This window comes from Solea senegalensis, linkage group LG11 (genome assembly GCF_019176455.1).
Source record: "Solea senegalensis isolate Sse05_10M linkage group LG11, IFAPA_SoseM_1, whole genome shotgun sequence".
Taxonomy (NCBI): domain Eukaryota; kingdom Metazoa; phylum Chordata; class Actinopteri; order Pleuronectiformes; family Soleidae; genus Solea; species Solea senegalensis.
In genome coordinates, this window is record NC_058031.1 from 14,465,230 (window position 1) to 14,482,405 (window position 17,176).

The 17,176-nt window shown below is 41.2% G+C and overlaps 1 protein-coding gene across 5 annotated transcripts in view; it reads left to right on the forward strand.

Moving 5' to 3' along the window:
* Window positions 1-17,176, forward strand: part of LOC122777749 (forkhead box protein J3-like) — a 55,046-nt gene that overhangs the window by 1,408 nt on the left and 36,462 nt on the right. For all 5 annotated transcript variants that reach the window (XM_044039186.1, XM_044039190.1, XM_044039187.1 and 2 more), the window contains exons 2-3: window positions 7,244-7,373; window positions 7,680-8,154. In XM_044039186.1, the coding sequence (XP_043895121.1) occupies window positions 7,795-8,154 (360 nt within the window). In that variant the 5' untranslated portion in view covers window positions 7,244-7,373; window positions 7,680-7,794. The remainder of the gene's footprint in view (window positions 1-7,243; window positions 7,374-7,679; window positions 8,155-17,176) is intronic.

A 17,176-nucleotide genomic window follows, 5' to 3' on the forward strand; every position in this document is an offset into this window, starting at 1 on the left:
ATTTCGCTCATCATTATTTGCTCTGAGATTTACTTGCGCTTGTAAATGGTGTTGATTGAGGGTAATTTGGCTTTTTAATTGCTGAACAGCTGCCACACTCACTGCTGATTGCCATTGTAGACTTTCTCAGTAGATCACTCATAGACCCCTAAATGCCTCATTAAATCGTTATGCAGAATGGCGTGAAACGTGAAGAGAAGGAACTCTCATAATGTTTTACTGATTCGTGTTTTATCATCGGAAAGGTCGCTGTAATTAATGCCAATGTCAGCAAATGCATTGCCAAGAAACAAGTGAGGCGCTGACTTTTGAAAGTTGAATTAAGAGCTATTTGTGGAAACTCTGCGTACACCTCAGTTACTTTGATAGATGAACTCCATATGCCAGTGTATAAATCAGTCATGGCTGTCAAGATTTTATGTGCTATCCCTGCATAATCATTTTGACTTGTAATATATTCTTTTTTTGTGTGACTTCAAAAAGTAAAGTTGGGCAGCCAGCCTCTTCCCCGTGCCTGTCGAGAAAGATTTGCCACCCAATTAAAAATATGATGTTGAAGTTGAGATGCCGAACTCCTCACAGATTATGACTAAAATGAGTTTTGTTTAGCAGCTTATTTTTTTTTATTTTATAAACAAACCACACAGTTTAAAGTTCTATATTTGTGTTTTGGCACGTGCAGGAACACAGTCTTGGCGTACTTGTGTGTGTCTCCAGTTTTCACACGGAGCCCATTTTATTGAAAAGCACAAGCACGGTCAATGTTACCGCGTGTCATTCAGAAGTCTCAAGACTTTGACATGCTGCGCAGAAGGTGCTCAGTCGTCCTAACTGCACCACTGACCTCTGTAAACACATTTGCCAACCGCTGCTGTTACACACACACACACATCTGTGTGTAACCTTGATTAAACCAAACAAAAATACCAATTAAGACGCCCTTCGGCCATGCTCTTCAGTTGTAAAGATTTGCGCCTCTTTTACCATCATGACCACTTTCACTACAGCACCTGTCAGTGAACCATTTGGTCAAACATGGCTCAAAAAAGAGGAGGAGGAGGAAGAGGAGGAGGATGTTTCCTTTGCCCGCCTCTAATCTGCCTTTGTAATTATCAGGCTACTGCAACATTACTAGGTCTCCAGGTCATTTTAATTACCTCATGTCATATCAATAATCAGCTGTTCACATCATCACTCAGACAAAGTGATCATTGGAATGACCTGACAGACACCTGCAATTGACAGGGTGTGAAAGAAATCCGCCCTTCGTCCCTGGCTCTTCATCCGCGGCTGCTCGGATGCTGATTTACCTACTACTGCACCAGAGCAAACATCTTCATCATCTGGTGAAAATGTGAACGCATTAGACTCGGGCAGATTTCCTCTCTTTGTAAGTACCTTTAAGTTCTCTGAGTGCTCCCAGTCAGTGATTTTTGTCTCATCCGCTGGAAAGTACACCTAATTTGAATCCGAATGCAGCAAATCCTTTTATCTTGTCAAAATCCTCTTTGATTCTGTTAGAAAAGCACAGCTTTGGTTTGAAAGAGAAAGATGTAAAAGATAAGATGGGGAGTGATCACTTTTAAACGCCGTCATTTGGATTGAACTCAGCAGTGGCGCTGCAAGCGACAAGAGCTCAGTGCAAAGCTTCCATTGTGAACCTGACGCAAAAAGCCTGTGTCTTACACAAGCTGAGAGCGTTGTTGCACTCTACTGGTTATTTTTTAATGAGCACCAATTGTTAGACAATTTGCATGTAAAACAATGTAATTATAAACAAGCATCAAAAGCTGTACCACTTCTAAAAAATGTAAATTACTCTCCATTATAAAGCGCAACAAAACCTAAGCCATGCCTCCGAGCCACGACCTCTAGGTTTTTGGATGATTCGCTTCTATTATTAATGTTATTCACCAGCCAAACTTTTTAGGTTAGTGCAGTTGGGGGCTTTAATCTATTTTTTGCTGTAAATTAATGAATTTTTAAAGAGGACTAGTCCTTGCTGAATAGTGCTGGATGTGGGGCTGCAGTTTGAGTTGTGGTGACGCAGTGCTACAGCCCCACTGTGCAAAGTGTGAGTTCACAAACAGTACCCCACCTCTCTCTTGGGACCTTTCGCTGGGGGAGTTTGCCGAAATGTTGCACTCCTATGTTTTATTTATGACAAAATATGCCTTTTCAAATTTGCCGTTGTCAGAATCTGGAACTGTGATAGCTTTTTCCTTGTCGGCGGTGGTAAGTCTTCTGGGTCGCTAACTCCCTCTTCCTCAGCAGATGTTTTCAGGTGTTATGTTCTGTGTGGGCTTGTAGTGAGTTAATATTTTATTCTGGGCCCTCGGGGGATCAGTGGAACCGGCTGATTATTATTTTTTTGCCATCTTTCAATCGGATTTTCTTTCAGACCCGAGGAAAACGGTGTGAACTGAGTACATTCTGTTTCTGTCGGGGAGTCACCGCATTCACTTGAGTGACACGGGGAAGGCAGGCACTTTTTAGAAATCACTGAAGAAAGTGTCCTGTCATGGATAAACATTTGTCCACTTTAATCCCCCTCATCATTTTTTCAGGAATTAGTTTGCCTGACCAATAGCTTGAAGGGCTAAGTCCACAAATGTTTTTTTTTTCTTTTTAAATTTGAAACGGTGCATTACATCAATGTCTCCACAGGTCTGCTTTTAAAATAAGGAGACGGTATCAAACGATAATTGCTTAACCCAGCTCCATTGAGAGATGAGCAAGCAGCTCCCATAAGGGCAGCTGATTTGCCTTGATGTCTTATAATTGAACCTTTTCAAGGGTATGTTTTCTGGTGCTGAAGCAGAAAGTAATTAAGACATTCAATGCTGCTTTTTGGACCTTTTTCCCCTTCTTTTTGAATGGCTCACACTTCTAGACATGACAGCCCACACTATGCCTACAGACTTTCTTTTGACACATTAGCTGTACTCCTGCCAAGGCAGCCCTCCCAGAAACCCCCTCGGCTGTGCACACTCCGGGGTGGGTATTTTGTCATTACTTCATTTTCCTCTGAAAATATTTTGATGCCTCTTTCCTTTGGCTCCCCAACCCCCTTCACTCACCCATCCCCCTGTCTTTCCATTCAAACTTCTCTATTAAAATGCAGAACTGTAAAGCCCCTCTCTCTCTCTAAAAGCCTGCTAGCAGCGGGGGACTGTTAGTTGTTAGTGATGCACACAGCTGAATGTGCGCATCACAGCTACAAAGACTAATGGGTGAATACATTCAGTCACACAATGTTTCCAGTCATGAAAGGTTTGTCCACAGTGAGTGCGGGGAGTAATGTATTTACATTTTTTCAAGGAGACTGATTTCTTGTTCGTCAACAGCGAAATGTGGCTCTTCTTTTTACATTACTCTTCTCTGGATGTGTCAGCTAATATTTCTCAACTTTCACTATTTTCTTCAGGTAAAAGATGAAAATCTGAGCTATTGTACACTCTTTTTTTTATCATTCAGACTAATGAGACATGAACAATGAAACATTGCTTTTCTGTTTGATGAGTTGCCAGAATGTCCCCACAATACTTCTATTATTTCCTATTCAACCACAGCTCTCTGATGTCTCTCTGATGTTTTTTCCCGATTAGTGATTAAGAGTTAAATAAAGTCAGTTTTTCAGATATTTTGTTGGTTCGTAACTCCATGAGTCCCCAACAAACAAATCCTCTTTAACCAGCAGTTCTCTGAAGTGAATTTAGATTTCTGCTCTACAGATTTCCAGCTTTGCCGCTAAACATGCAGTTTATCTAGTTTTTTTTTTAAAATGGTATTATTGTATAATACACTATATTAGAGCTGCAACTAACGATTATTTTCATAATCGATTAATCTGTCGATTACTTTCTCGATTAATCCATTATTCGTTTGGTCCATAAAATATCAGAAAACCTTAAAAAATGTTCATCAAACCTGGAAATGATGATGTTCTCAAATGTCTAGTTTTATCCGCAAACCAAAATGATTCACTTTTAATGATTTCTTTGTTATCCAGAGCAAAGAAATTAAGAAAATATTCACATTTAAGAAGCTTAAACAATCGTAAATCTTGTTTTAATCATGAAAAAAGCTTCAAACCGATTCATCCATTCTCAAAATAGTTGTTGATTAATTGAGTAATCGATTAATCGTTTCAGCTCTACACTATATTTAATAGCTCACATAAATACATTACAGCTCTCACAATTACTCGATTTATGAGAGTTTCCATTACCGAAATAAAAGTTGAAGCAGAAAATGCAATCCGGCTTGCCAACATACTGTACAACGATTTATTTTGAAGTGCCACGAGGGGTAACCTTAGCAGTCATTCCAGGAATTCATGTTTCACTTTAAAATGTTAACTAAAAATATGTATCTTAGTAGCGTGATTTTTTTAATGTCCATAATGATTTGGCAACATACGTCATGTACCAAATAAAGAGTATGGATAGATTTTCACAAATAACTTAAGATAATTTGTCATGTTGTCCAATGCCTACATACAACAAGATTGTTATTGGAACATTAATCATTATAATAAAAATAGTGGGCAAGCCTAGCATTTTACGTATTTAGCTCTAAATATGTAAAATGGCTCTTTATCTCTTAATAAATTAAAGAACAAAGTGTAGCAGCAGTTAATCAGTCGAAGCTTTAATACTGAATAAGTCCTAACGTTGTCTCATAGGGTCATTTTTGGTTTATTATTTATTATCTTTATCTTTACTGTCTTTGCTGCTGTAACATTGTACATTTCCTCAGGACAAATAAAGGACTTTCTTATCTTAAGTGAAATAAATGGTGATATTAATGGCACAATATCGGCATCGGCAGATATTGGCTTTTAAATGTATTATCGGATATCGGCACATACAGCAGTAGGCTAAATAGGCCTGTGCAGTTGAGCACTGGGAAAATAAATAAATAAATATATATACTGTATATACTTATAGTATATATATACTATAAGTGTACTGTATATACTTATAGTATATACAGTACACATAGTGGCATATGTGTAAGTGAGACCGTGTTTTGCCCTCTGCAAATAGAAGGAAAACTATTATTAAAGACTGAAATACACATGCTTTTTTTTCTGTGTAAACTCATATGACCGTGAACAATTATTGGACATTTTTGGCAAAGCATGCAAACCTGTGTTCAGAGAGTGTAGCAGTCGAAGATCTAAGCATACAATACTGTGCATTTCTATAGAAAACTGATATCCCCGAGATAAGATGAGATTTAGTGTGAGCCGAGCCGCCTTCTCTGCACTCATCATTTCTCTCCCCTGGTACCACAAAGGCCTTTGTGGCTGATGTGAAACACAACAGATATCTGAAACAAAAGACACAGTGCCGAGGTTAGCCCAGTCACTGTGGGACCAGTTGACTGAGTCGACTAGGTAATTGGTTGCGTCTACCCGCCCAGCAGGCCCTCTCTCCAGAAGCCAAATCAAAGCCCCTCCTCTCCTTTCTCCACTCTCTTCTATTACTCATCATTCCAATGGCTCACCAGGCTGGTGATGCAAAGCTACATCGCGCCGCCATGCAGCCAGCCCACGCTCCCAAACTTCTCAACAAAATAAAAATCCGCCACGGCAGCACAGCAGGTCGAGGCTTGTGGCAGGCTGATTTGCAGCCCGTGCCTCCTTTTTAATGAGGGGAAAATAAGTACTTGTTGTTCTGTGTCTTGTGTGTCACCACCCCCATCCCCAACTACCCACCACCACTACAACTGGCAGTGCTACCTTCCCTTTAGTGAAAAAAGGTGCACTAATTAAGATGGCTTCCTGGGATTTGGGGGAGGGGGGGTTAGCATGTGCTTCCCTCATAGAGGCAGGGCCTTGAGGAAGAGATGGGATGATGTGAGAGAAGCCTCACCAGGCATATTTCCTTCCTTAGTTCCACTTCCTGGCTTTTTTGGGTTGATAAATCTGCTGCTAAAAATGTGTTTTGGTTTTTTTTTTCTTTTACTTGTAATCAGGCGAGGCTTTTCCCCTCTTCCTTTTAATCCTGCCGTATGTGACTCTTCAGGGGCATTGGTGGAAAGAGAGACAAGGGGGATCGTGTTCCTCCTGACGAGCAGACTCGTGATGTTCTCCCATCTTGATTATATACACTCACACACTGGAAAATGCGTGGGCCAAAAGGCTCTTTGTTGCTGAAGGACATCTGAAGGTTATTGGTAGATGATGCTTCAGATTTAGATTTCTGTGTCTAGGCCAAAATGATTGAGGCATTATTAATTGTTCACACATAGCCTTGACCCTCACTCTGCCTTGACTCTTTTACCAAACTTGTTGGAGGGCTAGTGGTTTGAATAGTTTGCGAAATGTCCAAAATGATTTTTTTTTCTTTCTTTAATTTCATTTTGGAGCAAATATCAATTATCTTACACTTATCACAATAAGTATTTATATTAACCAATTTAAATGTGTTTATCAAGTTTATTTTGACATCTTGCCAAACCCTTGTTTGTCCTCTGGAAGCACCAGACACTCCAGAAGTTTGTTGCGCGCTACGAATTTAACATCTACTCCAGTGATGACGAGTAACATGAGCTCCATGACAATTCATGACAATTTTAATGTCCTGCGAGTGAGAGAAGTGCAGAGCAATTAGTGTGTCATTTCTCATGCATACCAAAATGCCCAAGTTTTTGTCCTGAATGAAATTATTTGTAGTCGTCCACACCAGCCAAAAAGGGAGTTCCTACGCTACTTGCACAAGACACATTTTAAGTTCAGCGCCACTCTAAAAATAGCGATCCAGTTAAAATGCTTTTTTTTTTTTGTTTTGTCTCCGATGGATCTCCGATGCGGGGGGAGGCGCGGCGTACAGGGGTGGGCAGGGACTTGACAGCAGAGTGAGGCACGTCGAGAGTCAGAGAATGGGAACACGGTGTGTGGGGGTTACACAGGGAGGGGAAGGAGACGAGTCTTTCAGCTCCTCTAGAGGGTTTGAATTCCTCCCGAGCTGTTCCCCCATTTGGCAGGCACTTGTGAAAACAATTCCTCAGCTCCTAGTCACTCTGCAGATCCAATTGCCATTTCCACTTTGGAGGGAAGGAGAGTGAGAGGCAATCCAGATAGACAGAACACAGAGAGAAAAGGAGAAGAGTTTTAATGGGATTGGACAGATGCCGAGGCCAGTTGAGCGCTTGTGTGATATTAATATCTTATGAAGGCAGTCTGGCAGAGCAAGCTCACCGTCTTGTGTGGTTTTGTGTTTGTTTGTTGCAGCAGCAGCAGCGGCCATCGCAGTGGCTACATGAAGAGCTTGTGAACATGCACGAGGGGAAGACTCTACCTTTCACTTCACTGACTTGCCCAGATGCTTTGGCCCAAAGAAAGATGGAAAGGAATGGGAAGAGTAAGACCCTGAACTCATGCCTAGTCCACCACAGCTTTCCCTCCCACTGTGTAATTTATGGAATAAAACAGTTTGATTGTGCTTTCGTCTTATCCATAGCTCACATTATATATCATATTATGTGCAGTCAGTGTTAAAGACAACGTGATGAACATGCCAAAATATTTAGATTTCCATTAATACAAAGCTACACAGTGTGTGGAAAATAATGTGGAAGTTATCATCTGTGTGTCTCTGCCAAATGTGCTTTCTGCTCCCGCTAAGGGAGATGAATAGGCGTAGTAAACAAACCTCCTGCTCTTCCAGACTTGAGCCAAGGCTGCTGCACAGCACCCATTCAGTGAGCCAACGGGAGATCCTGCACACGCCACGTCGCTGAGCCTCTCAACCTTCCCTTTTCACCTCTCGATCTACAAGCGCCATGACCTCTGAGCTGGAGAGTAGCCTGACCTCAATGGACTGGCTCCCCCAGCTGAGCATGAGGGCGGCCATCCAGAAGGCAGACACAGGACACCACCACAGCTACCACCATGGACACCACCACCACGGTCACCATCATGGCCAAGGGCTGGGCAAGAAAATTGTTCATCTGGATCCGGGAACAACGCTAGATCAGGAGGAGGCCGCACAGCACAGAGACGGTAAACCGCCATACAGCTACGCCAGTCTCATCACCTTTGCCATCAATGGCTCACCACGCAAACGGATGACCCTAAGTGAGATCTACCAGTGGATCTGTGACAATTTCCCCTACTACCGGGAGGCGGGCAGCGGGTGGAAGGTAAGTCCATAGATGAACTTCTTTGTTTTATGGTGTTGCTCTTTATGTGTGTTCTATGACAGCTGCTCACAGACCGGTCTGATTTCCAGAATGTCAAAGTACTCAGTTTCCTATTATTAACAGATTTTATATAAAAGTGTACAAAGTACACAATATTGATTCTACAGTCTTGTCGAGCGTGTTCTGACCTCCAGTTTTGAAGCAGGTCGCTCATAAAAAAGTGAATTCAAATAACTGCACAGGTGAATGCTACTATTTCAGTATTTAATTGCACTCATGTTCATATTCTCATGTTGAAGTGACTTGTAATGGCCAAGGGCCTCATTTATATATGCACAAAAGTAGGCGTACGCGTGTGGTCCTAAACTGAAATTCTGACCCATTCTGAGTGAGGTTAAAAATGAATACAAGATATGAATGGTGCAATTATGAAATGATATAAGACACATTCTCAGAGATAATAAGGTAAACTGGAGGATAGATGAGGAACAACACTTGTCAGTGCTTCAACTGAGAAGATCGCTGTGATTCATCGTCAACTGCTTTATCCTCCACACGAGGGCCATGGGGCTGACATAGGGTGAAAGGCAGGGTACAGACTGAACAGGTCTCCAGTCCATCACAGGGCCACACAGAGACAAACATCCATTCACTCTCACACCTGCGGTCATTAAATGATTGCATTGTGCTTCTGATGAGTTTAATTTCTTTCCTGCGTTATAAAATGTATATGTCATAGTCCTCAGTTGTATTTCTTTATGCACTGAGGGCACTGAGTTGTATGCGTGTGGGTACTAGCGGACTTTCTCCCATAACCTTAAGCAAGTTCCTTTGAATGCCATCTCCTTTGTTGTATTTTTTGACCTAACAAGAGCAGACAGACATGTGCACGCATTCCATGTAGGGTTCACACAGACTCTTGTGTATCTCTGCTTCTGTGCAGATGTGAAAAGTATGACCCCGCTGGCCTCATGGTTCTTTACCGTCCTAGCCAGTAAAAAGGCGATTACTGATCGCAGTCAAATCTTTATAGTTATACGATACGGTATGTTAATACTTTATTGTCAGAACATGTCTGAAATTTGTCTTGCATCACCGCAGCTTTGTTTGCAAATGGGACATATGGGACAGGAAAAACAACAGACATTAAACATTACAATCACCTAAGAACCACAAACATAAATACACACATTATAAGAGGAGCAGATGCTAGTGTTTAAGGCTCCTTAAAGTCCCACATTTAGTTTCAAGATTGACTGGTAAAAAACTGGAGCCCTGTACCTTCAGCCAGATGGTCATAGTTTGTATTCATGGTTCAGGACATGGTTAGGGTCAGAGGTCATGTTCTTAGCCAGTCTCAACATGATTCATAAAGTTTTTCAACTGGTTGACCTACAATTTTGCTTTTTATTTGATGAAGACGTTTTGGTTTCACAGCAATGGGCAGACATTTGTACCACGTGGTGTTACAGTACTGCAGAACACCCACTACCACAGAGGTATAAAACAAAAAAACTTGTTTACTTGCCCCATATGACCCAAGGCGTCAGAGGAAATAGATCCTTTGTTTTGTCTTTTTGCAGACCAGTTTTGGTCAATAATGACACCCAAGTATTCATAAGAGAGTGCCTGTTTTAGTTATTAATAACGTGTTGAAATCTAAAGTGAAATTTGATTAGAAGAAATCACATTTTATATGAGATTCAAATAATAATCCCAAACCCAGCCCCGTTGCTTGAGCTCCAAATGCAAAAAGCTGATCCTGTTGTACCTTGGAAGAGCACAGAAACCTTTTAGTGAACCGGGAATGATTGGCAGGTGTATATTGTCTCATTCAGATGACATTATTAAATCCTTATGTAAATGCTGCTATGCAAATTCTGGCTAATATGAGCAGAAAGGTGGCTGGCTGTGTTATTGGATACAAATGAATAGATCCCTATGGATGTGTCTTGGGGATTCTCTACCTTATTAGTGAAGAAGGGGATGCATATAGTCCTTTCACTGACACATTGAAAGGCTGTCTCCAAACCATCACCCTATTCATCTCTCTGAGAGCGGGAACATTTTTCTTCTTCTCTCATTATTTCTCACTCTTTCACTCTCTAACTTCGTCTCCCCAGCACTTGCACTCCACCACCACCACCTCCTCCTTCATCTCCCCTTCACTCCTTTGGCCACTCACTCCTCTCTTCCTTTTCTCCTTTGCACGAACCTGTGTTTGTTCCCAGTCTGTAATCTTCAATACACCATTCCCTCAGCAGAGATGCATGCCATAAATGGAGACAAAAAGGTTATGATACAAGCCAGGTTGTGTTGGCTGAGCTTCTTACCTGCATGTGGGATTCAATCATTCAGTTTTCTGAGACAATGGGGGTTATTTAGACAATTCCGTCCTTCTTTGACTTCAGCTCATTTCTGCTGTCCTTCTGGTTGGGTTTGGGTGCCAGGGTTAGTGTCCCATAATCACACCTTTATATTCAGCGATTTGTGTGACACTGCATTCAAGTAGCGTCATAAAGCGCTCTACTAATGGCATTGTGCTTTTTGTGTATACACATTCACATAACTTGATATCAGTGCAGGGAGTTAATTGCAAGATGCATCATCCCAAGTTGTCTTGCCTCCTTCATGTTCATCCTGCTAATTTATCCACAAATCTCCATCTGACTTTCTGTCTTTGCTTCCATTGATTGAATTTAATATTGGCAGGCATATTTGCCAGGACCTGGGGAAGTGCAGTGTTGACGGTGAAGGATTTTGGATAAGCACACTTGTTTTAATTGGTTTGATGCAATGTTAGATGCTTTGTAAACTAGGACCCATTACCCCCACTGGGCTATGTTTTTGAACCAACACAACTAAAATGAACACAACGTATGTATATTTTTGTATTTGTCAGTGCGACAGTATTTGACAAAATCCCATGTTTGGACTTGTGAAGAACTCCAGGCTCTGAGATACTTCTCCAGTAAGTTTGTCTCTTTCTTTATACTGAGACTGTTATCTGTCAAGTCATTAGAGGACAGTGGAGTATTCAACAGATCTGTGGAGGAGATGGATTTTCCAAACACTGACCTGTTTACGAACTGGAACAAAGTCAAGCCTCGGCAGTATTTCTAGTTAAAGCATACACCAGTCACATATCTGCACCAGCCCTATTCACCAGCCCTTGTCACACCCAGTATGAGTACTTGTATTGACTCCCACCCAGTATGAGTACTTGTATGAGTACCAAGACAATTAATGATGTCATTACAGTAAAAATAATTTAGGCTGGAATGTTAGTTGACTGAAAGTTATATTTAAGTTATATTTTAAATAAAGAGTTGAACTCATACAACATGTGTATGCAATGCCCAAGAATAAACCTGGCAAATAGACCTTTTCCACAGCAGATGTTTGTCGACGTGAAATAGTAGGACAGACACAGGTTTTACCAGTCTAATTAATTAGTTAATTAATAAATCCTTTGTAGTGTGATGGTAGGTCACACTAAATACTTTACATTTTACCCTGTAGAAGCTGCTTTTTTGTAAACAATTTGTTATTTTAAAATTGCATACGTGCTTCCCATAGTCCCACTGAAAATATTTCTCAACTCAGGGGAAACTGAGGTTAGGAAGCAAATTTTTTCAAAAATACTACCCCTATTCTAGCAATACAAAGCTAAATGCCTGAGTATCATTTTACTGTATGTTCATAATAGCATTTCTAAAACAACTAATCTAATAGTGGCCTATGGCTGCTGCACAGTACTGTACTTTTGCAATATTCCCTGTTTATACCCAATGGTTGGGTAACAAACATGTGTTATATTCTGTCTCTTCATCTTCCTTAACACAAGATGTAGCATAGCTTTAGCTTTCGTCTTAAGTGCTACAGGATGCGTATATATTCACTGTAGGTTTACATTTTGATCTAGTTTCACGCCAAACCTGTGCAAGGAGGAGAACATCACAATAATCCCCATTCTAGCGCTGTTCAGGGCTGCAGGTGCTTTGCGCCAGGGCAAACCTGGTGCAGGTTGAGCAGCTGTGGCAGACTGTGTGGCCGCAGGATAAGTAGCAGTACAGTTCAGAAAGTGCTGATATTTCGGCCTGTCTTTCACATTTGGGTCGACTTATGTTCGTACTGTATGTTCGAGAAGTATTTATCCCCCATAACAGACCAGGTTTCTTACTTTCACTCCAGCTGTGTCTCCTTTGCTGTGTGTGTGTGTGTGCGTGTGTGTGTGTGTGTGTGTGCGTGCCTGTTTGAAGCCATGCCAACATGAGAGAGAGTGGAGGAGCGAGAACAGCGAAGTGCTCTACAGACACACACCAAACTAAAATAAAACATGTGCTGCTCCTAATGAATACCAGGGGAAATGCTCAGCCCCTTGATACCGAGGATTGTGTGAAATTTTTGTAGCAGCACAGCGGTGCACTGCTGCTGAATGAATGCAGGGGGCACACTGTGGTAAATGGTAAACAGTTTGCATCGACGTCGTCTTGACGTCCATTCAAGGCTACAGTTTTGCCATTCACCCATTCACTCACACATTCGTTCAATGCGTCTATGTGCAGCATGTTTTTCTATCACACATCTTACCAAAGGACAAGCGGAGCCAGGAATAAAACCCACAACCTTCCAGTTGAAAGACAGCTCATTCTACCACTGAGCCACCATTGCCACATCGCCAATGTCGTCGTATCAGAGTTGTTTTGGAATACGAGTACATGCACCTGGAATTGGACCGATCCCTGATACTGACAGTGGATTTGTTATATACCAGTTTAAAGACCTTGTATAAAAATTCCTTTATACAAACTTCTGGTTATTAAACAAACTTTGATATTCACTATTTGACCAGCACCTTTATAGTGTTAGCAACCAAAAGTTCACAGACGTCAGGCGCCTGTTGAATGATATAAATCACACATGTGTCTTATCTTTTTTCCGCCAAAGTAAGACAGGATTAACACAAGACTTGAAACTAGTGAATGAGACCATTAACTTCCTAGGAAAATGTTTACTGATGTTATAAATCGAGTGAGAAGTAGCGCCATTTCCCCATAGGCTTCCATTCAAATGGAGTTCTTTTTGTAACCAGTGGCGTCGTCCCTTGGTGGCCAGTCTTCCCTCCTACTTCCCGGGCTTCACTTTTAATTGAATTTTTGGATCCAGTGTGTGTACCAGCCACGACCATCTCAGGGAAAGTTATGCAAGTCTGGTTCATTCCAGTTCAGGTGATTGTTGTCAGCTGTGCTCAGTAGGACACAGACACAGAGATTGCCCGGCTGCCATGTTCTGCCGACATGCTTGACTCACACGTGCACACGTCGCGAGTACACACTTTGAAATGTGTTTTGTGAATGTACGGACTTTTAGGAGAGACCTCCTATGTGCTGCACTTGTTCTGCCACCCTCTGCCACACACACACACACACACACAGGCTTGTACACCAACAGAGAGACTCCCACTCAGGTAGGCAGTGTACGTGTGCAGTCTACAGATTACACAGGGGGAGCTCAGCAGGAGAGGAGATGAGGGGGTGACTGTCAGAGAGCAGAGGAGAGTTTTACAACCCAGCACACGCACTCCGTCTGCTCTGTATGATAATGTGAGAGTGCAGGAGCGGCTGAGTTGAAACCAGGGCAGCACAGTCATACCCACTCACTGTGCACATGCACACACACGTATACACACACACACATACATCAGGTTTGCGTCGTCAGAAATCACACACGTCCACACACCGATAGAACGGTCTTACCTCTCTGCATGTGTAGGCACGCACACGCACGTACGCACACCTTGAAATGCACTTAACAGCAAATCTAGTTAGCTGTTGCAATCATGCATCTTTCCATGCTCATGAGATTTTTGCGAAATTAATATTGAGAGCTCTTTTTCATCTGAGAAGTAATAATGAGCAGTTTCCTCCAGAGCTGTGGAGGAGGTTTAAAATCTGTAACAAAAAAGAAAGGACACAAAATTAAAACACATACACATGCATAAGCTATTTGTTTATGGATCTTGTTGATGGTTCCAAATTTATCTTGTGTAACATGCATGCATAGCATTTTTAAAGAAAAGCATTGAACTGGGGTGGAATACAAACTGTGTTGCATCAGGCTGCGTCATTCTAGTATGTCTATATATATATATATATATATATATATATATATATATATATATATATATATGTGTGTATATATATGTATATGTATATATATATATATATATATATATATATATATATATATATATATATATATTTTGTCTTTGTCTCTTATTCATCAATTTGTAACAGTCAGTCATCCTCAATGAACTCAGTATTTGGTGTTTTGAGAATGTGGGATCACACTCGTTCAGAACCTGCTCTCATGCATTCTTTGTGTAAAGCGATGCAATGTAGGAAATTCCACTTCAAGTAGTGTCTCCAATATTATTTTGATGGTACGTCAACTTACAACAGGGTGAGCGTCGACTCTGTCCTGAGAAAGTCTGCATCACATGCATTGGCACTGTGGAACTTCAGGTGTTGGGTTCATGCCACAAAAAGAGCTACAACATTCTGTCTCTTGTTGTTTTTTAAAAAAATGTTTTTAAAAGGCTTATGGGCAATTGATTGGCAATTGAAAATACTATCCATGAGAGGGGCCTTGCTTTGCCGAGGTCGCCATCTTGGGCTGCTATGTTTCAAAGAAGAAGAAGAACAACGTGCTTTCCGAAGGCTATCATTGTTTCCTTATGTGCTATTGAAAGGGATGGGGGAGCGGAGGAGTCCTCTCTCTGTGACAGCCGTCTCTCCAGCAGGGTTTTATCTCTGGAAATCCAATCAGGACCATTTCTTGATTTCTGTTTTCCTGATAATGACGGGAAATGGGAAACATATTATTATTTTATAAATGTAAGCTGACAGTTTTCTGTCACACTATATGCAGCCGATGTTTGTGTGCCAGTAAAATGCAACACAGCCTGTTTAAACAAAACAATAAATAGCTCATGCATGCTCAACAGGTGTACATTTTGTGGGCTGCTTCCTTCGTTTACATAAACTACTTTTAGGTTACGCAGCAAAAAAAAAATAAAAAAAATACTGATGCCTTGCCCTAATAACGGAATGTTATTTTAACTTTGAGTGATCATTGAGCTTGCAGCCTCACACAATCTGAACAGCCATAGAATAGACTTAGTTTAAGAGAATGGCTTAGAAATTGTTAAATGACTTACATAATGAAGATCTGTAAAATATATTACTTTTGTAAGGCATAGCCGTAAAGTTGGCATTTCATAATCAGCGGTGCAGGAAATTGGAAGATCACGCTGCACAGCAAGCTTGATACAAGCTAAGATAAGGGGACTCTATCTTACACCTGGAGTAAAGCAGTGCATGACTGTGCATGGCTGCGTGCACGACTGTTGTTGCTAGTTTCCAACTGATGCCGTTGTCATTTTCATGCCCTGCACCCGGGTTGTGCCCTTGCTCTAATCACGGGTGTGTTGGTCTTAAAAGGAGGTGTGGTTGGACACGTTATTGGTGCAGTGCCAAGAAAAACCTGGTCTAAAGTCAAAGGCGCAGTATTTTCTATTTAAATGATGCATATACACTGTGCTTGTTTAACACACAGACACACTTCAGTGGTCCTCGTCCCTCTCCCCGTCCTCATCCCTTATAGACAGGTTGAATGACAGTGCAGTTGTTTATCCTGTGCAGTCTAATGGAGTTGTTAATGGCACAGCATCAGTGCGGTGCGCTGCATCTGTGATGGACATCAAATGTGTGTTCTCTTGCCCTAATTGTGATAGAAAATAATATGCAAAAAGGTCAGATTAGGAACTGATATACATATATACAGAGTAGGGACAGTGGTCTCTCTCCACTGTCCCTACTCTGGCCTCTCCTCTGTCTTCCATTTTTCCTTTCACCCCAACCGGCCGAGGCAGATGGCTGCACATCTCTGAGTCTGGTCCTGCCAGAGATTTCTTCCTTAAAAGTTAAACGTTTTTTTCCGCTCCACTGACACCTAGTGCTTCTTCATTGTGTGGCCATGTATAGTGCCCTGAGATATTTGTATTGATTTGATTGAAAGTTGAAAAATCCTATGTAAATTATTATTTAGTGTTGTCTGAAATGACCAGTTTAGTTGATGGTATGTTGATATGTTTAAAAAACTGTTAATTTACTGGGATTAAATCTCAGGATTTAATACATCTCTCTAAGTGTTACACCCTGGACTTTTCATTAGCCTGTTTTGCAAGCTGTTTCAGTATCGTAAAGGGTATGTCGTTATTTGTCGCGCAATACTCTGTTGTAATGCCGACATTTTGTCTTAGAAAAGAAAATGCCTTCTATATGTTTATAGGTTTTAAAGATGAGAGGATTACTGCAGTAGTTAGTCAGATGTCAGAGCAATATGGTTAATGGATTATTGATGTGTGTTTTTTTTAATTTTCCACTGTTTTATGTCAGTGTTTTTGCAAATAGAATGTATTTGGGGTTTGGATTGCAGATTTGGCAAACTCAAGCAAACTGAATTCTGGCACATTTGGCTCTGGGAACTGGCGATGGTTATTTTTCATTATTGTATTACTTTTTAAGGACTCTGCAATTAAATGTAAGTTATGTGCATATCATTTTCTTCATTCTGCGTATAATGATGGGAGATGCTGGTAATTTAAATCTGTTTTTTTTGCAGTGGAGACCTGTATGTTCACCAAATGGTTTGTTGCAGTTTGTGCTGACTAACCTGATCTCTTTTGACCCCCCGTGGCCTTGGGCTAGCTCCCATGTAGCCAGGCTAATTGCCTGCAAATTAGCTAGTCCTAATGTGACGTTGTAAAGGGCAGCACAACCACGATGGCCTTTGGCTTAACACCACGTCACAGAACATCACCTGATTTGAACGAGCACTTGGCCATTATTCTGGCTCCAGTCGTGTCCCGTCTGCTCTGTTTGAGATTTGTGACTGAGGGAATTGCAGTTCGGTGCAAAGTGTCAAGTGTACTTAACATATGTGGAGTACGGCCTGT